Source organism: Schistocerca piceifrons, chromosome 2 (genome assembly GCF_021461385.2).
Source record: "Schistocerca piceifrons isolate TAMUIC-IGC-003096 chromosome 2, iqSchPice1.1, whole genome shotgun sequence".
Lineage (NCBI taxonomy): Eukaryota > Metazoa > Arthropoda > Insecta > Orthoptera > Acrididae > Schistocerca > Schistocerca piceifrons.
Window position 1 is genome coordinate 933,557,808 of NC_060139.1, and position 27,074 is coordinate 933,584,881.

A 27,074-nucleotide genomic window follows, 5' to 3' on the forward strand; every position below is an offset into this window, starting at 1 on the left:
GCAGTAGATGTTTGGGGGCATGCCCTTGACAAAGTGCATGCTCGTAAGAGATTCCAGAAGGCTCAGTACTTTTAGCCTAGCTGTCCTACTTCACAGGCAGAACTTAGGAGATGCAATTAATTTCTTCCTGTTGGTGGGTGTTATAATTTTTCCCAAGGGCATGCAGCTTTACTGTATGATTAAATGATGATGGCGTCCTCTTGGGTAAAATATTCCGGAGGTAAAATAGTCCCCCATTCGGATCTCCAGGCAGGGACTACTCAAGAGGATGTCATTATCAGGAGAAAGAAAACTGGCGTTCTACGGATCGGAGCGTGGAATGTCAGATCCCTTAATCGGGCAGGTAGGTTAGAAAATTTAAAAAGGGAAATGGATAGGTTGAAGTTAGATATAGTGGGAATTAGTGAAGTTCGGTGGCAGGAGGAACAAGACTTCTGGTCAGGTGACTACAGGGTTATAAACACAAAATCAAATAGGGGTAACGAAGGAGTAGGTTTAATAATGAATAGGACAACAGGAATGCGGGTAAGCTACTACAAACAGCATAGTGAACGCATTATTGTGGCCAAGACAGATACGAAGCCCACACCTACTACAGTAGTACAAGTTTATATGCCAACTAGCTCTGCAGATGACGAAGAAATTGAAGAAATGTATGATGAAATAAAAGAAATTATTCAGATTGTGAAGGGAGACGAAAATTTAATAGTCATGGGTGACCGGAATTCGAGTGTAGGAAAAGGGAGAGAAGGAAACATAGTACGTGAATATGGATTGGGGCTAAGAAATGAAAGAGGAAGCCGCCTGGTAGAATTTTGCACAGAGCACAACATAATCATAGCTAACACTTGGTTTAAGAATCATGAAAGAAGGTTGTATACATGGAAGAACCCTGGAGATACTAAAAGGTATCAGATAGATTATATAATGGTAAGACAGAGATTTAGGAACCAGGTTTTAAATTGTAAGACATTTCCAGGGGCAGATGTGGACTCTGACCACAATCTATTGGTTATGACCTGTAGATTAAAACTGAAGAAACTGCAAAAAGGTGGGAATTTAAGGAGATGGGACCTGGATAAACTGAAAGAACCAGAGGTTGTACAGAGTTTCAGGGAGAGCATAAGGGGACAATTGACAGGAATGGGGGAAAGAAATACAGTAGAAGAAGAATGGGCAGCTTTGAGGGATGAAGTAGCGAAGGCAGCAGAGGATCAAGTAGGTAAAAAGACGAGGGCTAGTAGAAATCCGTGGGTAACAGAAGAAATATTGAATTTAATTGATGAAAGGAGAAAATATAAAACTGCAGTAAATGAAGCAGGCAAAAAGGAATACAAACGTCTCAAAAATGAGATCGACAGGAAGTGCAAAATGGCTAAGCAGGGATGGCTAGAGGACAAATGTAAGGATGTAGAGGCCTATCTCACTAGGGGTAAGATAGATACTGCCTACAGGATAATTAAAGAGACCTTTGGAGATAAGAGAACGACTTGTATGAATATCAAGAGCTCAGATGGAAACCCAGTTCTAAGCAAAGAAGGGAAAGCAGAAAGGTGGAAGGAGTATATAGATGGTCTATACAACGGCGATGTATTTGAGGACAATATTATGGAAATGGAAGAGGATGTAGATGAAGATGAAATGGGACATATGATACTGCGTGAAGAGTTTGACAGAGCACTGAAAGACCCGAGTCGAAACAAGGCCCCCGGAGTAGACAACATTCCATTGGAACTACTGATGGCCTTGGGAGAGCCAGTCCTGACAAAACTCTACCATCTGGTGAGCAAGATGTATGAAACAGGTGAAATACCCTCAGACTTCAAGAAGAATATAATAATTCCAATCCCCAAAAAAAGTAGGTGTTGACAGATGTGAAAATTACCGAACTATCAGTTTAATAAGTCACAGCTGCAAAATACTAACACGAATTCTTTACAGACGAATGGAAAAACTAGTAGAAGCCAATCTCGGGGAAGATCAGTTTGGATTCCGTAGAAACACTGGAACACGTGAGGCAATACTGACCTTACGACTCATCTTAAAAGAAAGATTAAGGAAAGGCAAACCTACGTTTCTAGCATTTGTAGACTTAGAGAAAGCTTTTGACAATGTTGACTGGAATACTCTCTTTCACATTCTAAAGGTGGCAGGGGTAAAATACAGGGAGAGAAAGGCTATTTACAATTTGTACAGAAACCAGATGGCAGTTTAAGTCGAGGGATATGAAAGGGAAGCAGTGGTTGGGAAGGGAGTAAGACAGGGTTGTAGCCTCTCCCCGATGTTGTTCAATCTGTATATTGAGCAAGCAGTAAAGGAAACAAAAGAAAAATTCGGAGTAGGTCTTAAAATTCATGGAGAAGAAATAAAAACTTTGAGGTTCGCCGATGACATTGTAATTCTGTCAGAGACAGCATAGGACTTGAAAGAGCAGTTGAATGGAATGGACAGTGTCTTGAAAGGAGGATATAAGATGAACATCAACAAAAGCAAAACAAGGATAATGGAATGTAGTCTAATTAAGTCGGGTGATGCTGAGGGAATTAGATTAGGAAATGAGACACTTAAAGTAGTAAAGGAGTTTTGCTATTTGGGGATCAAAATAACTGATGATGGTCGAAGTAGAGAGGATATAAAATGTAGACTGGCAATGGCAAGGAAAGCGTTTCTGAAGAAGAGAAATTTGTTAACATCGAGTATAGATTTAAGTGTCAGGAAGTCGTTTCTGAAAGTATTTGTATGGAGTGTAGCCATGTATGGAAGTGAAACATGGACGATAAATAGTTTGGACAAGAAGAGAATAGAAGCTTTCGAAATGTGGTGCTACAGAAGAATGCTGAAGATTAGATGGGTAGATCACATAACTAATGAGGACGTATTGAATAGGATTGGGGAGAAGAGAAGTTTGTGGCACAACTTGACCAGAAGAAGGGATCGGTTGGTAGGACATGTTCTGAGGCATCAAGGGATCACCAATTTAGTATTGGAGGGTAGCGTGGAGGGTAAAAATCATAGAGGGAGACCAAGAGATGAATACACTAAGCAGATTCAGAAGGATGTAGGTTGCAGTAGGTACTGGGAGATGAAAAAGCTTGCACAGGATAGAGTAGCATGGAGAGCTGCATCAAACCAGTCTCAGGACTGAAGACCACAACAACAACAACAACATAATTTAACTTACATCCTACGAATATATGCTGTTTCTCTTGGAAATGTGGTGTTATTGGTAAAATTTTCTGCAGGAAACTAACAGGAAATGCCATATTCCTGCTTAATGAATTTTTGAATTTCATTTTTTTTGTAATATAGCTTCCATGTTGCATACATTTACTGTTTGAAGACAATGGTGCATTAAAGATGTTATCAAAAACATGTCATTCTCCATACCTTTTTTATGTATACCTGAAGTGAGTTTGTTCCATTGTGTAAACATGCCAGGGAATATGGACCAATGAATTGCAAAACTGTTTTCTACATCACTGCCTGATTTGATTGCAATTCAGTATTTATACATTGATACAAAAATTACAGAACAAGACCAGCCATGTCACAGAAGTGACACTGTCTTGTCACATTAAACTCATAAATGCTTGGGACTGAACATACACAAAAGTTTAAAAGAGAGACTAACATACACAGCATTAATGATCTCTCTCCAAAACACACTTTTTACTACAGTTGGTTGTGATAAAGCGTTAGGAATTGTGATGTCGGTGAATAAATTTGCTGCTTTATCTTGGAGCAAGCTTTTGATATTATTTAGTGAAATGGCACAAAGATACAGAGATACAGTATGTGAACTTTTGGCTAGAGTGTGATAGTGCCACCCCTCCCCCTCCTACAACCCAGATATTTGGGTTGTGGAGATACGACCGATCTTTAGCATAGCCCGAGGTGTGGGTTAGCTCCGATCAATTAATGCCACTCCATTCCCCAGTTTGGAAACCAAAAGTAATGCTTGATTTCTACTGTAAGGCCACAGCTGACCACCTGTTCCAACTTTGTCGAACTAGGATTGTAAATACATAAATGACTATTTTTGTTCGTAAGCTTCAGTATCACAATATGACCAAATCATTGTAAAAGTGGTCTAGGAATGAATAAACCACCGCCACCACCACCACCCCACAGGCAATCATCATCCATCACGGAAGTTCTGAGCTTGAGAACACTGTTCCATAGTGCACATCCTCCATCATATAAGGTAACAAGACTGATTTTTTATCTACCAAAGTTTTTTCTTTCAAACAATAACATTGTCCCCTTTGAAGTAGTTTCCTTCAGCATCTGTACACAGGCAAAGTAGTTGTTCCCAGTCTTGCTAGCAATGCTGAAAGGCTTCAATTGTTGGGGTCTTTAACCTGTCAGCCACATTCTTTGTACTTCAGAGTCCAAAACAATGCCCTTGTAAGACTTCTTCAAATTCGGGAAAAGAAAAAAGTCACAAGGACTGAGATCAGGTGAACAGGGGGGCTGTGGAACAAAAGGAATGCCTTTTAACATCAAAAATTCCATGACGGAGGTGGCCGTGTGACATGGGGCTTTGTCACGGTGCAGCATCAGGTTGTCTGCAATGTCTGGTCTCAGTCGATTAACTTTTCTCCTGAGCCTTTCAAGGACATCTTTGTAAAACACTTGGTTGACAGTTTGTCCTGAAGAAACAAATTCTTTATGAACAATATGTCTACTGTCAAAAAATCAGCATGGTTTTGATCTTTGGTTTGATTATTAGAGTTTTTTTTCCAGTTAAGGAGATGCATCATTGTGGCACTTTTTCTGGTCAAGGAGGTGTATCAGTGTGCCACTCCACACACTGTCGCTCTGTCTCAGAATCATATTCAAAAATCCAGGCTTTATCAACTGTGGTCACACAAATGAGCCATTTGTGGTCACTGGCAATCCTCTCAAGAAGATCAAGCAAACATTTCTTTGATTGTCCTCCTGCTTAGTTGTGAGGTTTTTCAGCACCATTCTGACACAAACCTTTCACCTTTGGTCAAAATTTGATGTACAGTAAAATGTTTAACTTTAACAGGTCACCAATCATCCTTATTGTTAAACGTCAGCCTGATCTCACAAGAGCACGCACATTTTCAACTTTTCGTCAGTTTTTAAGTTGGATGTCTCCCTGAGTAAGGTTCATCTGTAACGTGTTCTCAGCCTTCCAAAAAGATTTATGCCAACGAAGAAATTGTGCGCCTGATACAAAAACACAATTTCACTAATGGCACTCTCAAAATTAACATGATGGCTGTACAGAGTTGAAATCAGACTGAGCATGTTGAAACTCGACTAAGCATCTGAAAGGGATGAAGAAACCAGTCTACACAAGTAGCACAACAGAGTGTCTCCACATCACTCACAGTGTTGACAGTCTCATTAATTTTCTCACATACCTCGTACAAAGAAAGCCTTGTGGAGGAACTCAATCACTGGAAGAATGTTTTCAAAAAGAACAGATACTCGGAACCATAAGCTGAGCGTGCCCTTCAATGAAAGTTGGTATCACACATAGAGAGGGAACTGGCACCAATGAAGGAGCAGCCAGAATTTCATACTTTCCATTCACTGTCGCCATTTCCTGGACAACTGAGAGAATACATCAAAGACATGATTTCCAATGCTCATTGATCTCTACAATGAAATTAAAAGGTCTACTATGTTGTGGGAAAGATAACCTAGGACGCAGAAAACCAAGATGTATCAAATACTGTTTGAGCATATTCTTGTAATGCATGCAGCTCTCTTTTTGAAAATCTGTGGTCTTCATCATGGAACAGATATATTATTTGACTTAATAAATGTAAATATTATTGCTTCTTTCCTATTTTACCAACCTAAAGATGTAAAGACTTATAAAATTTGATTATACTCTGCAGATTCTTACTGATTGTCATCGAATCACGTCTCTCACGAGAGGTGGCTGGGGAGAGGCCGCCAGGTCTGTCAACGACTTCACCCTCGGTGACAACACAGCATCCACTTGACTTGCCGTGAACACAGTAAATAATTCGTCGTGGATGTGAAAAGGTTTCTCCATTCCTTGAGAGGGAGGGTGGAAGACTTCCATATGTGGCACTATTCTGGTACCTGCAAAAAAGAAAGAAGATAATGTTTTCTTATTTCACCAAGTGTGGGAAGCATGAACAAGTAAAGCACAAAAATTCCATTTTAGTAACACATTAAAGCTCAATTTTTATTAGCTCTGCATGTCTGCATACACATGAGGATAAAACACAGATCAGGGAGTCTTGAGAAGCCGAAGAGACAAAATTGAACTGTTGATGGGAAAAGAAAATCTTTCTGTTAAATATTCATTTCCCAAAAACGACAAAGCTGTGAGTGGATCCCCTATTCATCAAAAAGCATTCAAAATCACAAAAATTTAGAGCAACACGAGTTTAGTTAAAGCATCCATGGGCTGCCTTGATAAATTCAAGATCAGGAGGTGCAACTTTTTTTTTCCAAATGTGCAGAAAAATCCAGTTCAACTGATGCAAAAAGGAAAAGATACTTGAAATCTACACGAGTTATCATAAAGAAATGTATTTAACTGTGATGATACTATTCTTTTCTCCAGAGGTCTACCCAGTAAAAGTATGGCAGAAAAATTTTGAATGAAAGACTTACCTTTTTACTGTGCATCAGTATGAAAAGCAATTTTGAAAGATTTGTCACCGTTATAGGTAAGGCTACTACTAGATGTAGCGTTTCATTGAGACTGGGTAAAATGAACATGGTTTGGTATTCAAACTGTGGTACCAGGTTGACAAGGGCAACAATTACTTAGTGGTTGTTGTCATATAATTAAAACACGAGGAGGCATAATAGAAAAGTGATCTTGTTACTCAGTGGTTGTTGTCATACAATTAAAACACAATGAGGCATAATAGAAAAGTGATCTTGTTTTTGGATAATGTTACAACACATTGCAATGCCATGCTAACAAATGTGAAACTTGTCTTTCTGCCAGTGAAAACTACTACATGTAGCCGGCCCCTGGATGGAGGGGATTATTCATAATTTTGAAGTTTCACATGGGCACAGATAAACCACCAATAAAAATGCTGGAAGCTACTCTGTGGATATTTTCTGCCTTGACATAAGTCTCTTTCATTCTAGTCAGCAACAGCATTGTTCCTTTCTTTCTTTTTCTATCTTTTAATGAAATGGGAAGAGAGGGTGATAGGGGGAAGGGGGGGGAGGGGGGAGGGAGAGAGAGAGAGAGAGAGAGAGAGAGAGAGAGAGAGACTGGAATAATGACCTACCTTTAGCCAGCAATAAGTGTGTCCAGAGGCATGAGGTCAACAGAAGTAATATTCTCGATTTGCTTCATGTAATAATTGGATCTGAGGGTTATGGCACTGCTGACAGCTCACTGTAGGCAGATGTCTCAACAGATGTTTGTGAATTTGATCTTCTTCAGAAAGAGTAAGATGCTGGTGATGACAGATGTAATGGTGGTAATGATACTGCTGAACAGGTCTACCCTCCATTTACAAGAAGCTTTTTATGAAATACAGATGAAGATGAACTCAGTTTGGATCTGAACTTTAACCACATATTGAATAGTCAGTTACAACAACTAGAAGATTCAGAAAACAATAGATGATTATTTTGAACTATATGGATCTGGACATAGATAGTCAGAACTTAGTGAAAATTATAGAGCATTTGAGCTAACTAATTTAATGAAAAATTACAATACTACATGCACTGTACTTTCATTTTTGCAATTTAATTCTAAGAATTCTTTTGTAGACTTGAAATTTGCAAATATATTTTGTTTGACGAATATTGGAAAATCCATAAGAAAAGCTGTTCAGAAAGTACTGTGATTTTGTAATTCTACTTTGGAACAACCTACACTTTTCTCTGTGTAACACACACTTCTCAATTATGGGTATTTACTTGTATATTTCACTCCAAGCTGCCTGCCATTGAGAAATTTCATTCTCCTAGTATCAGTTTAGTCCATTTCAGTGGTGTCATCTTCAACAGTCTACTAGAAAATACACAATTTGTAAATCAAGACAACACAGAAACAGTTCACAACTGTGTGCGAGTTCCCCAAACCTGCACAAACACATCGTATCCTTTTCTGATTGTGTTAACCTCATTCCACTTACCACGCAAGCTCCTAGATGATGTAAATCAGTGTTTGCAGTTCACAGTTCAACCATATAATACACCACCCCTGCATTTCATTGTATGTTGATGCAAACAAACATGCATTTTTGAGACATTTTGGAAGTTACCATTGTCCTTTGCATAATCTATGATCAATCTGTAGCAAATCGATGTTTGGGATTTAGTTACTGTTGCACATTTTTGAACAAACAAATTGCGTTACACCTAGCTTTCCTTACGGAGTAGTAGTCCCAGGTATTATCTGCATTTATCATAAATTAATTCTGTTTTTTAGTTTGCTAACAACTATAATTAACATCAAAACATTTTAGGAAACTAGTAATTTTTACCACAAGTTTTCGTGTTGCCTTAATAGAAATCTTGTTTTCTGTATTTGCTTCAATTCTTATAGGGAATTAGCAACATTTAGCTCAACAGATTAAAAGATAATCTGCGGGGTTAATTTAAAGTTATTTTTTTCCCTGCCTTGTAATACACTGCACCAGCCAAAATACAGCCCCACGGTATATGCGGTTTTTGAACACAAGACGAGTTGGGTGATGTTCGTAAACAGCTGGAAATTGCCATGACTACTGTCAAACTATTGGCAGCTGCTGTAAATTGGTATGTTGGAAGAGCTCCCGAGAGTCGTGTACCTGTGATACTTGTACCAGAGTACCTCAAGTACTATCCTCTGCCGTGGATCCTGTCTCCTCTGCAGAAAGTACAGGATCTGTCATTACTCATCCAATTGGCCGCGAGTGACGTGTCAATGGTAGATCTAGGCGTCCTGTACAGGGTGGATGGGGACCAGGAAGGACTCAGGGTGTTACACCGCTCCTCGTACCCTACAAGTTTGAGGTGCAGTCTTTCAATGAAACTGGGACTGTGCCAGTGGGACTCCCTTCACCTGTTTTGTCAGGTTTCAGGAGGCGGCTAATGCAAAAGGAAAGGGGTCTATTAATCGTCGACAGTACAAACATACGGTGAATGACGGTAACCCTTACGGAAACAGTAGCAAGGGACAGGAAAGGACACCAGGTGCACTCAGTGCGTATGCCTGGAGGGTCTCATTCAACATGTTGAAAAAGTCATTTCCACTGCCACTGAGGGAACAGGGTATAATCAACTGCAGATTGTGGCGCATGTTGAACAAATGATGCCTGTCGTCTGGGCTCCAAGGTCATTCTTGGGTCATTTCGGCGACTGGCAGAGAAGCTGGAGAACACCAACCTTGTGAATGGAGTTTCAACAAAGCTCAAAATTTGCAGCATTGCCCCCAGAACTGATCATGGCCTTTTGGTTCTGAGTTGAGTGGATACAAACCAGAGACTTCAAAGGTTCTGTGACAAGCTATGCTGGGACTTACTGGACTTGCACCATAGGGCTGAGAACTGTTAAGCCCCCTAAATGGGTCAGGCCAGTCTCAGAGGCTGTTACTCAGGAAGTTGACTGTACATGAGTAGCACAAAAGGGTTTTTAAAACTAGGTGTGAGTCCACCCAACCCAAATAATGGTAGCTGTAGAAACCCAAAAGTATCGGTGTATGATTGAAAGAAACAGCTCCCACAGGTGAGAGTATTAAAATCCTAATGGTAAACTGCCCAAGCATTCACAATATAGTGCCAGAGTTTGAAGTGCTCAAGAAAAGCAGAGCAGCTCACGTAATATGAGGTACAGTGGGCATAAAATGATAATTGGATCCTTCTATCGCCCACCAAACTCATCTCCGTATGTAACCAAAAACCTTAGAGAAACGTCAGTTCAATTGTACATAAGTTGCCTAATCACACTGTAATCATCAGTGGAGACTTTAATCGTCCAACAAATTAAAAATTGGAAAATAACAGTTTTGTTTGTGGTGACATGATGAGACATCCTGTAAAACTTTGCTGCACACATTCTCTGAAAACTACCTCGAACAGATAGTTAGGAACCCTACTCATAATGGAAATAAATTGGATTTAATGGCAACAAACAGACCTGACCTCTTTGAGGATGTCCACATCGAAACTGGTATCAGTAACACTGATGTGGATGTGGCAACAATGATTACCAAAGTACAAAGGACAACTGAAACTCGCAGAAAGACATATTTGTTCAGTAAACTAGATAATAAATCAGTAGTGTCATAGCTCAGTGAAGAACTTTAAATTTTCAGCACAGGCCACGAGCATGTAGAGGAACTCTGTCTCATGTTTAAAAGAGTAGTTGATAATGCACTGGGTAGGTATGTACCCAGTAGAACAGTTCATAATGGGAGGGAACCTCCATAGTATACAGTCACTGTAAAGTAACTTCTAAGGAAAAAGAGATAACTGTGTAAATGAAAGTGTAGGGCTATAGATAGAGAGATGCTGAATGAAATGCATTTGTCTGTCAAGAGCACTGCGTGATACCTTCAATTACTACCATGCAAAATATTATCAAGTGATCTTTCACAGACCCAAAGAAATTATGGTCATATGTAAAGGCTGTTAGTGGCACCGAAGTTACGTGTCCAGTCACTAGTGAATGAGAGAGGAACTGAAGGGTAGCATGACAAAAGCTGAAATGCTTAACTCTGTTTTCAAATGTTCCTTTACAAAGGAAAACCCAGATGAATTTCTACAATGTAATCCTTTTACCACTGAAAAGATGAATGAAATGAGTATTGGTATCAGTGGTATTGAGAAACAGTTGAAATCATTAAAGCTGAACAAAGCTCCCAGCCCCAACAGAATCCCTGTCAGATTCTATACTGAATTTGCAGCTGAGTTATCCCCTATTCTAATTATAACCTATTGTAGATCCATCAAACAAAAAACCCTGCCCATTTCTTGGAAAAAGGCAGAGGTCACACCCGTCTACAAGAAGGGTAGTAGATGTGATCCACAAAACCACTGTCCAATATCCTTCACATCAATTTGTCGTAGAATCTTAGAACATATTCTGAGCTCAAACATAATGCGTTATCTTGAACAGAATGACCTCCTCAATGCCTACCGGCATGGATTTCAAAAACTAATCATGTGAAACCAAACTCACACTTTTCTCACATGGCATACCGACAGCTTTGGATCAAGAATATCAGATCGTGCAGTATTTTTTGATTTCTGAAAAGCATTTGACTCAGTCTCAAACATATTTTTATCATCAAAAGTATTATCATGTGGGGTATCAAGTGAATCTGTGACTGGATTGAGGACCTTTTGGTAGGGAGGACATGGCATTTTATCTCGGATGGAGAATCATCGTCAGATGTAAAGTAACTTAGGGTGTGCCCCAGGGATGTGTCTTGGGATCCTTGCTGTTCATGTTGTATATTAATGACCTTGCAAACAATATTAATAGTAAAATCAGGCTTTTTGTGGATGATGCAATTGTCTATAATGAAGTACTATCTGAAAGAAGCTGCATAAATACTGTCAGATCTTGATAGGATTTCAAAGTGGCACAGAGATTGAGAACTTGCTTTAAATGTTCAGAAATGTAAAATTCCGCTCTTCACAAAACAAAAACAACATGGTATCCTATGACTATAATATCACTGAGCCATTGTTGGAGTCAGCCAACTCATACAATTATCTGGGTGCAACACATGGTTAGGGATATGAAATGGAATGATCACAAAGGTTTAAGTCATGGGTAAAGCAGGTAGTAGTCTTCGATCTATTGGTAGAATACTGGGGAAGTGCAATCAGTCTGTAAAGGAGATTGCTAACAAATCACCTGTGCGATCAGATCTAAAATACTGCTCGATAACGGGGCACGTACCAAGCCGGACTAACGGGATATTGAACGTATACAGAGAAGGGCAGCACAAATTGCGACAGGTTTGTTTAATCTGTGGGAGAGATACACAGAGATCCTGCAGGAACTGAACTGGAAGACTCTTGAGATAGACGTAAACTACCCCAAGAAAGTCTTTTAAAAAAGTTGAAAGAACTGGCTTGAAATGAAGATTAGGAATATACTACAACCCCCCACGTATAACCCTCATAGTTATAATGAGGATAAGATTAGAATAATTACTGCATGCACAGAGGTATTTAAACAATCATTCTTCCCACGGTTCACATGTGAATGTAACAGCAAGAATTACACTATTATATTTCCTGATACAACTGTCCATTATCACACTTTCAGTTAATGAATGGATCATATGACAAACAATAATTCTGGAATATTCCATGAGCTCTGTTCTCTAACTCAAATATGAAATCTTCAGACCTGTATGCAAATATTGGTGTTGTGTAAGTAATAGCAATCAACACATGTCCTTCCTATTTTAAAACAAAAGGTCATTTTCTGGCATGTAAATGTAACAGAATCAGATTCAGAGATGAGGAAATTTTGTGTGTCCAACAGACCACTAGGCAATGAACTATCCAAAAGAGAAAATAATTATTAAGTGTTAGGCACAAATTCTAATTTTAGGTCACTAATATCTTGAACCTGTAGCATAAGGCAAGTGATGACAAACTGTTAATGTATATGGTCAAGATGATAGTTTCAACTTTTTACAATAAATATGCCCTTATTTTTTATGCATTCCCTTTCAGGTCAATGCACTTTGTCCAACACTTTCCCAATGAATCAATTCCGACCTTGGTGTGCTATTACAGAAAGACTGCTGGACACTCATCTACAGCTTTTATAATCTCTTCGCTGATCTCAAACATTCTCAAGCACAAAGTCTCTTAATTAATATGGTAATTGGTGGAAATCAGAGAGTGCCAAATGTAATTAATAGTGGAGAAACCAACAATCGGTACTGATCTGTACTCAATGGAAGTGAGATCCGTCTTTCACAAAGCTTTCTCATACTTACAGAATCATGTAAAATGCCCTGTAGTCTTTCTCCTGATAGGCCTACACCATCGGCTATTTTGTACATCTTTCACTGCTGATCATGTAGTATCATACTGTGAATTGTCTCAATGTCTCCATCTATAGCTGCTGTTTTGGGAGCAAAGTAAAGCGATTTTGGAATTCAGTTGCTCATTTCTAAACTACTGAAAACAGGGAAGCAGCATCCTTTAAAATCATAGTTCCATTGGAAATAAACAGCCCAAAATAAAGATATGGCACTTCCAATCACCAATTTTAATGAATCACTCAAGACAACTACATGAAAAGCTCTGTAAACAAAACTATTCCTCAGATCAAACTGACTTGCATTATCAGGCTGTATGTACAGTACTTTCTGTTTGCCCTAATACTGTAATGACTGAACAAGAAGGGACTGAAATAAAACAGGTATTCATAAAACACACACACACACACACACACACACACACACACACACACACACACACACACACACACACACACACAGAGAGAGAGAGAGAGAGAGAGAGAGAGAGAGAGAGAGAGAGAGAGAGAGAGAGAGAGAGATCAACATGGATTTTAAGATTTGCACAATCAATATTAAAAAGTAGTTAGTCATTTATGCCAAGAATACTCATTCTGGTCTATGTATATACGGGAATGAGTGAAACAGTCTTGAAGTAACATTTATGTCAAAAAAATATCGACTTGTACATGAATACTGGATGGATATTTAAAGTGACATGATGAGACTGACAATTTCCTTTGTGTAAATGAGATAGATGTTGAAAAATAATTATAATTTCTCTTAGTTGCATTTAATGAAGGAAACACACAAACAGTAATCAACACCACCAAAATATCAGTTATGTAAGGGCTGTGTTAGTAGGTCACTAGCATTTAGCTGAGAAAGATCTCTTTTCACCTTGGGCATGGAATATAAAACACAGCACAACACTGATAACATTTAACAAAAACAAAACTATAAAAGCTGAACTTCTGACATTACAATGATGTAAAAGATTTAGCTTCAGGGAAACAGAGCCTACATGTAGTCCCTCACCCAATTTGTCAGTCTACACAGGCAAATAAACAACAAACTTCAGTAAATAAGACAAAAATAAAAATAAGCTATCTTAGATTTAATATGTAAGTGAATACAACATCAAAAGAAAATAGCAGGAAGCACTTTGTAAATTTATACACAAGAATTTAAACACTGACAGGACTATTCTTGCATTAAATGAAACTGTACATGCTAATTACAAATTTACTTTCCTTACAGTTTGATGAGTGGGTGCCTCTCTTTGTCCTCCATATCAAATTAAGTAACAGACACTCCACACAACATGAAGCACAATTTCATCACAAGAAAGCATTAAAATAGCAAAGCACATATTATTTCATGGCTGAACACAACACGAGACACTGAGTTACACTGAAGTATATGAAAGAAACTGTTTAAATTCGTGAAACAATCACAAAGTCTGGACACATACATTACACAGGCACCATTGCAAGATAGACAGTACTGTCAAACACAGAGGCAAATAGGAACACTTGTTTATATAGACCTGGGGCAGTGGTGCCGTGTGACTTGCTCGCAGAGTTAAGTGGCCAGGCTGGGGATTACTTAACACCATCTGCTGCATATCTCAACTGTGGGATAATGAACTGCTCCTCCATCTGAGTACAAGCCTCTTATCAGCAAACCCTTACACACATTGGGAGACGGGCAATGATAACATCAGTCAACATTGTGGACTTGGAAGAACATGTGTTACTATGTCCAGCATTAGAAATAGATTTTCTTCTTTTTTTTTTTAAAAAAAAAAAAAAGAACTTTCTTGTGTAAATACTAATCACACATGGATAAATGTTTTAATAAATGGCAGGATACATTAAGCCCTTATTGATTATTTCCTACTTCCTGTTATTTACAGCATAATGGCCAAAATTCGTTAAAATAGCCTAAAAGTTACGAGGAATGATTATTCGAATAAACAATGAGCTGAAATACGCTTACATTAAACACTTATTAAAAATACACTTTCCCTGCAACTGATCTATCAGTACCGCATTATTCATCACGAAAACAGGGGTGTGCGAAAGCATTTTTACCGGCACATTCAGACCTCACAGGACGAGGAAAGCATTTCAGTTACTAAGGCGGAACGAAGTTGGCGCTGAGCTGACAGCAATTGTAAAGTGATATGCTGACTTACCAGCAACGCAGCGGCATGTACCTCGGTGCACTCGAAGTGCCTCGACTGCAGAAAATATTATATTTTTTCTGTGGACATTAGAATACTGGCACATCAAATGTGTACGACGCTACTGCTGTTCTATCAGTTCACATTTACGCATACTGAACAAACCTTTTTCTCTGCGCAGCTTCCTGTTACGCTAAATGTACACACAAATTTCTCTGAAGCTGCAGATGTTGGAAAAAGTAATTCTAGTTTTTTTAATCTTTTCCTTAGGTGACTCTTACGACTGAAGACACGAGTCTGCCATCACGTTTATTCACAATGTTCGTCTGAATCGCACATTACTATGTGTTTCGGCTAACTTTCATCACCAAGTCATGATGCGAGCATTCGCATGGGAATACTCCTCATGATGGCAGCAAGCCGAACATGAATTGTACAGTAACGTGCGATCAAGACGAACATTTATGAATAACTACTATTATTGACTCAAAACAGACCCAATGAAAAAGGCGAAGGGCATGTAAATAATGATTAACTGTTAATAGTAGAGAATTAGACAGTGGATAGCAGACTGGGCACTTTGTGAGAAATATTTCTGCAGTCTTGCGAAAGCCCAGTGGAAAATTTACGAAGCAGAATCTACGTCTAGCACTAGATCGACGATGGACTACATATTTCCCGAGCTCCATTCGTTGGCTGGCGTATCAAAAGGCAATAGCACTTACATTTTACTTTTATTTGGTGGAATATCTGTTGTATAAAAATACTTTCAGGCGTTACTGTTGGCTGTATTGACGGACCTCGCGATCTCGATGATAAAAAGGTAGCAAGAACTGCACAAGCGACAGCAGGCTTCAGTTCCGATTTTCGACAGGCATTGTTAGAAAACGACAAAAAAAAGCTCTTCAGCACAGGCAGTTGTATTGTTAGCTAAGAATGGGCAATTTTCTCTAATTACTCACCTAGACTGTGTTCAACGAAATCAGGAATTAATTCCGAGTAAGGTGATATGCGTTTCGAATCTTTACTTTTATGCAACCGCAAAGAAGGAAGTCATCCGGGGCGAAGCACAAGTTACGTTAAGGGCACAATAGTGCTTGTCAAGTTGTGCCCATTAGACTTGGCCACTGTTTCTATGTTTCGATACAGTGTATCGATACGTGGTACTGTTTCAGTGTTTCGGAACGGCTAAGGTTCACTGTTTCGAAGCAGTGCTGTTTCATTCCACCCCCGTCTCGGATAACTGGACCAGATTCGGTCTCGAGCCATACACAGAAACTGTATCATTGTTTCAGAATAAGGCTGTTTCAGTCCACCAGTGCTTGGAACGGATTAATTGTATCGAAACAGCGATGTTTCATTCCCCTCTGTGTCGGACGAGATTCGGGCTCGGCACAGGTACTGAAACACATTTAACATACCACTTCATGAAACACTTTCAAGAGTGTCAAACCAAGCAATAAAACAACGCATACTATTCACATTCAAAATAATAAATATGTGAAAATCATTCAGTTAAATTACACTTTTTGATAACATACGCTTCTCTGTTCATGTACAGCAATCATATTAAGAAACGTAAGTAAGCCTACAACAATTCGAATAAAAAAAGGCGTAGAGTGACAGTTATTAGACATATACATAAATTTGATGTAGATATAATTGCAAGCAATCTGTTTCACATCACTGATAGTGTAATGGTGAACGGGAAGGACTAGGAAGCATGGTGAATTTATAGTAACGGTTCGAAACACCTTGAAAGACAAAATTTTTTCTGTTATATTTTGTTATTTATTCGAATTATTTGGCGTTATTTGTGAGTCTATAGTCACTGTGCCTATTATCCTCAATGATTCCCTTTGTGTGCATGGAAATTAGCAGGATGGGTATATTACCCATACTAACGGAATGTGGGAATCCCAGTAGCATATCCGTTGTTTCTGCAGTTTGCTCCCACCTCCAGTTCCGTTCGTGGTGGCTCTTCTGTCTTCAGCTATGGCTGTCCTCAGCCAATTGAAAAATATGAAAGTCACACGACACGAAAGCAGCGCATTTGCTGCAGAAATACGAAACTGCCAAGACGCCTAAGTGATAATTTCATACTTTCTGCGATATGATTAGCGCTCTCGCACCTCATTTGTGTTTATGTGGACATACTTATACAGTAGACAGTCAAGATGATAAAATGTGTAGGTTTATTAGATTACAAAACACAAACTGTTTCACTGTTTCGAAACAGCGTATCGAAACATTACATTGTACTGTTTCATTTGTTTCGAAACAGTTACGTGTTTCAGTTTGCCCATCTCTAGTGCCCACAGACGTTCAAGATGGGGAGCGCTTTGCCACTCCCCCCTCCCCCCCACCGCGCTTCCTTTCCACGTACATTTAACATTTTTCTACAGCACCACATGTCACATGACTGTCTTCCTCCTGTCTGAACAGCCCACTGTCTACGTTTTATTTCCACACAAGGCTACATTCCATCAAATATTTTCAGAAAAGATTTCATAACACACTAATATATACTAGATATCTACAAATTCCTCTTTTTACAGAAATGCTTTTCTCACCACTGATGATCTGCATTTTATATCTTCCCTACTTCGGCCACCATTAGTTATCTTACCACCCAAGAAGAAAACTCCTCTACTACTTTTAGAGTTCCAATTGCCAATCCAATTCCTCCGGCATCGCCTGATTTACTTCGAGTACATTCCATTACTTATGTTTTACTTTTGTTGATGTTTATCTTACAACCTCTTTTCAAGACTTCATCCATTCCGTTCAACTGTTTTTCCAAGTCCTTTGCTGTCTCTGATAGATATACAATGTCACTGGCAAACCGAAAAGTTTTCATTTGTTATACCTGAACTTTAATTTCCGTTTCCAAATTTCTCTTTGGTCTCCTTCAGAGCTTGCTCAACGTACAGACTGAATAACATCGGGGTTGGTCTACAATCCTGTCTCACTCCCTTCTCATTACGGCTTCTCTTTCATGTCCTTCAACTCTTATAACAGTAGTCCGAGTTCTGTGTAAATCGTAAACAACGTTTTGGTCCCCACATTTTCTCCCTGGTAGCTTCAAAATTCCGAAGAATGTAGTCCAGTCCACGTCGTCAAAAGCTTTCTCTAAATATATGAATACTATAATAGTAGCTAGCCTTTCAGCAACGTATCTTCTAAGATAAGTCGTAGGGTGCGTATCGCCTCGCGTGTTCCTGCATTTCTCCTGAACTTAAACTGAGCTTTCCCAAGGTCGGCCACAAACAGTTTTTCCAGTCTTCTGTAAATAATGCACGTCCATATTGTGCGAGTATAACTTCGTATAGTCATAGTGAAGTACTATCTGAAAAACGCTGAATAAATATTCAGACATATCTCGATAAGTTTCAAACACGTGAAGAAATTCGCAGTTCGATTTAATGTTCAGAAATCTAAAATTGTACACTTTGCAAAATGAAAAACATGGTACCCTATCACTATAATATCAATGAGTCACTACTAGAATAGGCCAATCAGTATAAATAGCTGGGCGTAACTGTTTGTGGACACATACAGGGTGAACATTAATAAAAACGACAAACTGCAGGGGCAGATTCCTGACTGTATATGGATTGTGTGCGTGCAACAACAACAAATCGTCCCGGAACTCAGTTCAGAGCTGCATCGCATCCACGTCACAACAGATGATCAAAGTGGTCTCCATGGTATGCAATGTACGTGTCTGCACGTGCATCATGGACTCCGCACGCGTTCACACGTCGCATCATGGACTGCCGCATTCTTTCGCACGTTCCGACCTTTCTCCGAATAACGTCTTGGTGTGAACACGCTGTTGAAGGGTCCGCACATCAATAACTGGTTCAGTGTACACAACGCTTTTCAGATGCCTGAAGAGGTACAGGGCCTTCCAGTCCCATCCAACGTCTAGGGACGATGATGATGATGTGGCGGCGAAGTGTAATGCGGACGTGGGTTAGTGCTCCGTCATGCAGAAATCACGTAACCTGTCGCATTGCTAGAAGCACATTCTCAAGTAGCCCAGGCAGAGCATTCCGCAGAAAGTCAGATACGTTCCTCGATCGTTGCGTTGTGGAATAATAATCGGTCCAAGTATGTGGTCGCCACGAATCCCCGACCACACACTGGTGCTTGACTGACTGTCTGTAGCCCACAGATGAAGATAATTCAGATTGATAATGCCATTCTGGCCATTTTTAAACCATGTGAATCTTTCGTAATACCGAGGATGGCTTAAGCACGGCTTAAGCACTCATCACCGTAAGCTTCCTGCATCAGTTGGTGTGTCTCTCTGAAGGTTTTTGGAGCTTCACGCAAAATTTAATGCAGACGTGTAGCTCCTGTAACTGTCTTCTCGAAATCCGCAAGCTGTGCGACAACGTTTTACTCAGTACATCACTGAACAATACAGTTGTGGCGATTCGTGAATGAGTCGTTTATTTGAACGACTCTAAATAAAGAATCGTAAGAATCGAATCGTGATACGGACGAATCGTCGTTCAAAAGAATCGTAAGAACGATTGCGTGTTTCCGAGTCGTGACGATTCCAAATGCCAACGATTCATCGATTCTTAGTATGCTATGCTTCGAAGGCAACTTCCGAATCATGCCGAGTCGTACCGAATGATTACGACCGCCAAATGGCAGCCCTCACATACTGCAAATTTTGCTTAACTTTTGTTTCGTCGATATACAGAGCATAGGTATTTTGCTTTTAATTTGTCTGAGAACTTGCTTCTGCCACTACTATTTATGTGAGAAGACGACATACTTCTAAAGTGTAGGATACAATCGTATACAGCGACATTACTTCACTGCTAATTTGCTAATTCTGTTAGTTCCACCAGTGCTGCCACTAAATGGCTGTCGCACTAGACCAATATTACAGAGCCTATATAGAGAGAATATAGGCTCTCTAACCAATACCTTTCTTGGCGGATCGCCGCGTAATACCGTCTTTAAACAAAAGCTTTTTAATTAATAATTTCGAGTTTTCGAATGTTATCGTGTTCAGATTCATATTAAATTTTAGTGAAGTAATGTCGCTGTATACGATTGAATCCTATTGTTTAGAAGTATGTCGTCTTCTCACGTAAATAGTAGTGACAGCGGCAAGCTGTCAGACAAATTAAAAGCAAATTACCTGTGCTTTGTATTTCGAAGAAATGAAAGTTATGCTAAATTTGCTGTGTGGGAGGGCTGTCAGCTGCGTTATGAATTACAAGGGTGATGTGGACTTGGAAAGACATCTTAGCACAGAAAAACATAGGATGATACGAGCCAAACCACGTCTGCCTCACTGCTAGATTTTGTTACTATAAAACAGACGTCTGTAGTTAGATACGTTCAAGCCACACAACCAAACTGGCATACCACGTAATTTTGCACCGCCTTTCGCACAAATCGACTCCTCTTTCCTGGCCTACTGAAATAAAACAATAGATGCAATCATATCAAACGTGACCTTTCATCAATTAAGGCATTATACGTATAAATCGAGAATCACACTTCTAACATCATATGCATGTTTACTCATAAACAAACTATTTCTGGCATATCTTATCACGACACAGTTCGATTCTAACCCCATTGACAATTTCAGACATGTCCTGTCATCTGTGAGTAAGATGTAGGACTTTTTGCATTCCGTAAGAATCGTACCATCGCAGAGTAGAATGAATCGTGAAAGAATCGTAGGGATCAATCGCAATGTGAGATTGAATCGTAGGAATCGAATCGGGAAGAAGAATGGTGTTGCCCAACTCTGCTGAACAATAACCAACAGACATACAATAATGAAACTTCCGGCAGTTACACATTAAACACAGGTGGGTACAGGGATACCAACCGCATTTCGCTCCAACATACCAGTGGCGCGAAATTACGAATGTTCGGAAATTTTTTCAACAGATCTCGTACATGTAAAGATAAAGCAGTAACGAAGCACATACTTGGTTTGAAGACCACAGTACATTGCTAAGTAATGTCACAATGCAGGCGATAAACCCCTTCCCTTCCCTTACTCATACCTGAAAACCTGTTCGTCAAACTAATTATGAGAGAATCTACAACATAGCGTTGAATCCAAAACGCGGTCTAACACTTTTCATCATATACAAAGCACTGCTAGAGGGAAAAAAAGTAATTCTAAGTGCCAGGAAAAGCCTGGGATCAAACGCGCTTAAACTGATCGCAGGAATGAATCGAAGGAATGCAATAAAACACGAAGAGGTATTCAACCGAGATCGGAGGCGTTTCAGTAAATGGAAGAATGATCGACAAGTAAGCAATCAGCAGACTAGAGGGGGGAAAAAAATGAGAAACAGTTTACGTCTACGTGGTTCCTGCTTTGAAAAGAACCTTCGACACAATCAAAATCTCAAATCTTCAGAAATCACACGATACGTTATATACAAACACTAAATGTAAGTAATGAAAGTAGGTTTTAAGACTGATGCCGATATCTTTAAAGATACTTAAAAATAAGAAATATCTCATTCTGACAAATGTGCAAAGTTCTAGCCTTAATTACGAATTTAGCACCAATAAACGTAAAACTTACGAAGCCCTTTGTTAAATATCTCTCCCCTCCCCCCTACGGTCCCCGCCGTCCCTCTTAAATAGAAAAGACGTAGCAATGAAAACGAATATTCATTTCAAAGGTGTTGCTCTATGGGTTGGTTGACTACACAAAATTTTGCTATTTAAAAATGACTACCACATTTTCCGATAGCACTAGAAGTGTCATGAAACATCCCATAGCAGCGTTTTTTTTTTTAATATATATATCGTTCCTCCTGATTATATCTGCGTCTGTTACCTTAATTCTGATCGTGCTCTCAGTCCACTTATGATCTTTTATCGTTTTTATGCTGCTGGGCACACCTTGCACATCCGTATATGGATTGTTTTCTTATTCCACGCACATAACCTTTTACGTATCTGTTTTCTGGAGATGACGTTACTGTAAAATATTTCAATTACATTTCAAGCCGTTATCCTGCCTGCTAAAATTTTTTTTTACCAATGGCATAATTGGGTTTGAGTTGGTACTATGCACATAACATGTTATCAGGTCCCTACAGCGACGTCTATAAGCCGCGCGGTGTGGCCGCACCATGTCACTGACTGTGCGGTCTCTCCCGCCGGAGGTTCGAGTTCTTCTTCGGGCATGGGTGTGTGTGTTGTTCTTAGCGTAAGTTAGTTTGAGTAGTGTGTAAGTCTAGGGACGGATAACCTCAGCAGTTTGGTCCAATAGGAATTCTCTCTCTCTCTCTCTCTCTCTCTCTCTCTCTCTCACACACACACACACACACACACACACACACACACACACACACACACACACACACACACATTTTGAAGTGTATAACACGTAAGTAACATTTGTTTTTAAAATACAAGTAACGACCAGAATAGGTATGTAATAGGTATGTCAATCAGGTAAAATCGCAGTGAGCACTGAGGCGTTCGATACAGTTCCGCACTGTCGCCTGATAAAGTAAGAGTCTACGGAATATCAGACCAGCTGTGTGGCTGGATTGAAGAGTTTTTAGCAAACAGAACACAGCATGTTGTTCTCAATGGAAAGACGTCTACAGACAAAGTAACCTCTGGCGTGCCACAGGGGAGTGTAATGGAACCACTGCCTTACACAATATATATAAATGACCTAGTAGATAGGGTCGGAAGTTCTATGAGGCTTTTCGCGGATGATGCTGTAGTATACGGAGAAGTTGCAGCATTAGAAAATTGCAGTGAAATGCAGGAAGATCTGCAGCGGATAGGCACTTTATGCAGGGAGTGTCAACTGACCCTTAACATAGACAAATGCAATGTATTGCGAGTACATAGAAAGAAGGATCCTTTATTGCATGATTATATGATAGCGGAACAAACACTGGTAGCAGTTACTTCTGTAAAATATCTGGGAGTATGTGTGCGGAACGATTTGAAGTGGAATGATCATATAAAATTAATTGTTGGTTAGGCGGGTGCCAGGTTGAGATTCATTGGGAGAGTGCTTAGAAAATGTAGTCCATCAAGAAAGGAGGTGGCTTACAAAACACTCTTTCGACCTATACTTGAGTATTGCTCATCAGTGTGGGATCCGTACCAGGTTGTGTTGACAGAGGAGATAGAGAAGATCCAAAGAAGAGCGGCGCGTTTCGTCACAGGGTTATTTGGTAAGCGTGATAGCGTTACGGAGATGTTTAGCAAACTCAAGTGGCAGACTCTGCAAAAGAGGCGCTCTGCATCGCGGTTGTGGCTTGCGTTGCAGTGCGTTGCGTTGTGTGGGGGAAGAGACCAAACTGCGAGGTCATCGGTCTCATCGGATTAGGGAAGGACGGGGAAGGAAGTCGGCCGTGCCCTTTCAAAGGAACCATTCCGGCATTTGTCTGGAGCGATTTAGGGAAATCACGGAAAACCTAAATCAGGATGGCCGGACGCGGGAGGTGTAGCTTGCTGTCCAGGTTTCGAGAGGGTGCATTTCTGGATGAGGTATCGAATACATTGCTTCCCCCTACTTATACCTTCCGAGGAGATCACGAATGTAAAATTAGAGAGATTCGAGCGCGCACGAAGGCTTTCCGGCAGTCGTTCTTCCCGCGAACCATACGCGAGTGGAACAGGAAAGGGAGGTAATGACAGTGGCACGTAACGTGCCCTCCGCCACACACCGTTGGGTGGCTTGCGGAGTATAAATGTAGATGTAGATCCCATCGACGCACCATGTTGAAGATACCCGTCTCGTAAAACAGTTTGTCCCGCTGTGTGAAGAAGTCTGTAACTGCCTGCTACACATCCTCATCCGACAGGAATTGCCAGCCCTTCTAAGGTCTTCTTTACGAGACCGAAAACGCGATAATCGCATGGGGAGAAATTAGAACAGTAAGAGCGGGTGCTCAAGTGTCTCCTACTTGAGTTGGCCTAACTCCTGCGTCTCGACATTTGCGATATGGATACGTGTGTTGTCATGAAGCAGCAGGAATCCTTGTCGCATCACTTCACAACGGCGGTTATCGACAATCATGCTGCCCCTACACGTTCTTCGTTCTCCGATGGATATCTCCCGATGCTTGTCCTTCGGCAGCCAAGAAAAGAACGTTGGTCCTGTTCGGAGGCATCTGATAATAACGTCGCCGTAGTTCATGTTTCCGCCATTACCGTATGCACTTGGGACATACGCGAATGCCACACTAACCCTTTGTCTACATATTGGTGCTTATATACCCGCAACGGAGTCGCGCTACGTTGCATTTACGGTGAACCAACGCCCTCGGGCTGTAATTTCGGCTTTTCAACTATAATCAAGTGCAACTGGGAAGATATCAGTTTGCCTGTTGCACTTGATAATGACTCAAAAGCCGACACCGCGATAGTGGAAATAATAATCGCTTAAATAATATCATTATCGTCAATAAAGGAAGGATCATAGTATCCGTCTGCTTACGATCGTTTCCTCGGGAGATCTTCCTTGCTTATTCTACGAATGCCAAAAATTTTAAATACACTACTACATATTTTCAATTGGGGAGTCCCTTACTCTACTTTTATGTTGCAAGGATTTGACTAAGAAGTACCGGGAGTGCTACAATGACCTAGCTTGTTCAGTGGCTATGAAATTAGGGAATGAAGAGAGAGTGTGTGTGTGTGTGTGTGTGTGTGTGTGTGTGTGTGTGTGTGTGTGTGTGAGTGAGTGAGTGAGTGAGTGAGAGAGAGACATAGCACATTTGCCATCTGCAGTTATGTGCGGATAGTTTGTCATGGTAAAGAGTAAAGTCGTATGGCTGGGAGACCTTGATGGGAAGGTTCATCCGTTTAATTGGAAAGGTTTTTCTACCCTTCGCACCTACTGGCACCTTTCGTTCGCTAAGCGCGGGAGTCGTGTGTTCAAGTGTATCTGATAAATGTAGGTGACTCTAATGGGTATGTAAGTGTAATGTCACGTTTGTGTTATATGATGATGATGGTGATGATGATGATGAGAGAAGGGAGAGGGTGAAACCTAGTGCCAGCGCATAGCCTACTCCTATCGAAGAGCACCAGATTTCGGTGATCTGACGACAACCGATGTATTCAGCGAGGCCAGGCTGTTGAATGTTTGTCATGATGGATCCGACAAAATGAGGGCTTTTATTTTATTTTGCGTAGCCCCAACTGGATTTCATATTATGCCCTGCGAATAGATAGAGCGTTTTTAAATTTTTTTTTCAATATTATTTTCCTATTAGAGGGCTCCGTTGTTTAACAGGGGGTTCGCGTACTATTGTAGGCACAGTTCAATAAACATCTTAGGGGAGACGTACATCGTTTTGTGAATCTTAAATTCATCTAAATGGCTCAAATGGCTCTGAGCACTATGGGACTTAACTTCTGAGGTCATCAGACCCCTAGAACTTAGAACTACTTAAACCTAACATCACACACATCCATGCCTGAGGCAGTATTCGAACCTGCGGTTCCAGACTGTAGCGCCGAGAATCGCTCGGCCACCCTGGCCGGCTTAAATTCATCTCTAGTAAATTGTTCATCTGTAGAACAATTGTACTACATTCCTTTCAAACATGGTATGTCGACTCCGTCATATCATAAGCAACGTAGCCTAGCTTCGATAGTAAAACAAACAAGATGACTGGCGTCTACAGCTGGTAGCGTCACAAAGTCACCAGAGCGACTTTTGAACAGGCGCTGTAAGCTGAAACTGTCATTTGAGGAAGTCTCCGTCTGTTGCCACTATCCGCTGTGGTGTAATCGGACACCGTAAATATTTGTAGTGTTCCACACTGCACCACCGTGGCATTGTCCCATATCTAGCGAGGGGCCCGTTCGGTTCGCACCAGTTGTCACGCAAACACTTCGCCCTGAAGCTGCTACCATGAGTCACGGACCACTAGATTATTTTGCACTTCCACGCAGGTCTAGGGGTCTCATATTATTTTTACGTAAAATTACGTCTTTTCAAAACATGGCACAAAAACTCACGTGAAATAAATCCAAATTCCCCACATCTAAAATATACCATTTCATATGCTCTGCATTTTCTGCGTCAAAATTTCCCAGTTCCTAGGCCTTACAACCTTCTCTAGCTGGATGGTAAAACCTAGGGGCTAAATGAACTAAGGTCGATGCGGTTGAAAAAAAAAATCTGTTCCCAATTAAATAGACTGCGTTCCCTTAAAGTCATAAAGCTGTTCCACAGTGGTATGCTCAATTTAGTGATAGTTGATGTCATTTTAGTTTGAGATCATGAAAACGTCTGGTTTAACGGTGTCTCAATTACAGTTGTGGTACAACGGTATAAACCTCTAACTGTAAAAAGTATGTCACGCAAATGTAACTTATGGTACTGCAAGTTGTTTTTTGCGATAACTGTTATGCAACTGTTAATTTGGTTCTTGAAGATTTATTCTTAAGAGCAACTGTTTCGTTCGAATTCGTTCTCCACGTCCAAGGCTAAATTTTGCATCACAAACTGCGCAGCCTAAGTATTCATTCTATCGTTTAATGAACAAGATGTCATGTTACATAGCAGCGTTTATCTATTTAGTATTCGTGACCCAATTTTCATCGTCCCCCCTTTTCCTCAAACGAACCCAAATGAAAACACCTTCAGTACCTGCTATGCTACGTTTGCTACTAACGTGGCGAGTCAAGGCCTCATCAGAATATTAATACGACCTACCAAAGTCTTTATTCGCTCCCCACCGACGTTACAAATGAGCAATAGTGGACAAATTTATTGCTATTTAGCAACACCACTACGCTACATTGACAAAACCGCCGGTACACCCGGAGGTCTCTTAATCTACAAAGAAGTCTTCACGGCAAGTGGCGAGATTAAAGGACAATTTAGTAATAAATCGCTCTTTGAATTTTGGCCAAGTGTCGATT

At 40.2% G+C, this 27,074-nt stretch overlaps 1 protein-coding gene across 5 annotated transcripts in view; it reads right to left on the bottom strand.

The window, feature by feature from the left end:
- The window catches only part of LOC124772732 (zinc transporter 2-like), a 128,907-nt gene that overhangs the window by 32,196 nt on the left and 69,637 nt on the right, over positions 1-27,074 (bottom strand). For 3 of the 5 annotated variants that reach the window (XM_047249345.1, XM_047249344.1, XM_047249346.1), the window contains one exon: positions 5,888-6,090. In XM_047249345.1, the coding sequence (XP_047105301.1) occupies positions 5,888-6,090 (203 nt within the window). Of the gene's footprint in view, positions 1-5,887; positions 6,091-14,225; positions 14,370-14,441; positions 14,461-27,074 lie in introns of those variants that run through there. The other 2 variants (XM_047249348.1, XM_047249347.1) reach the window with 2 other exon arrangements.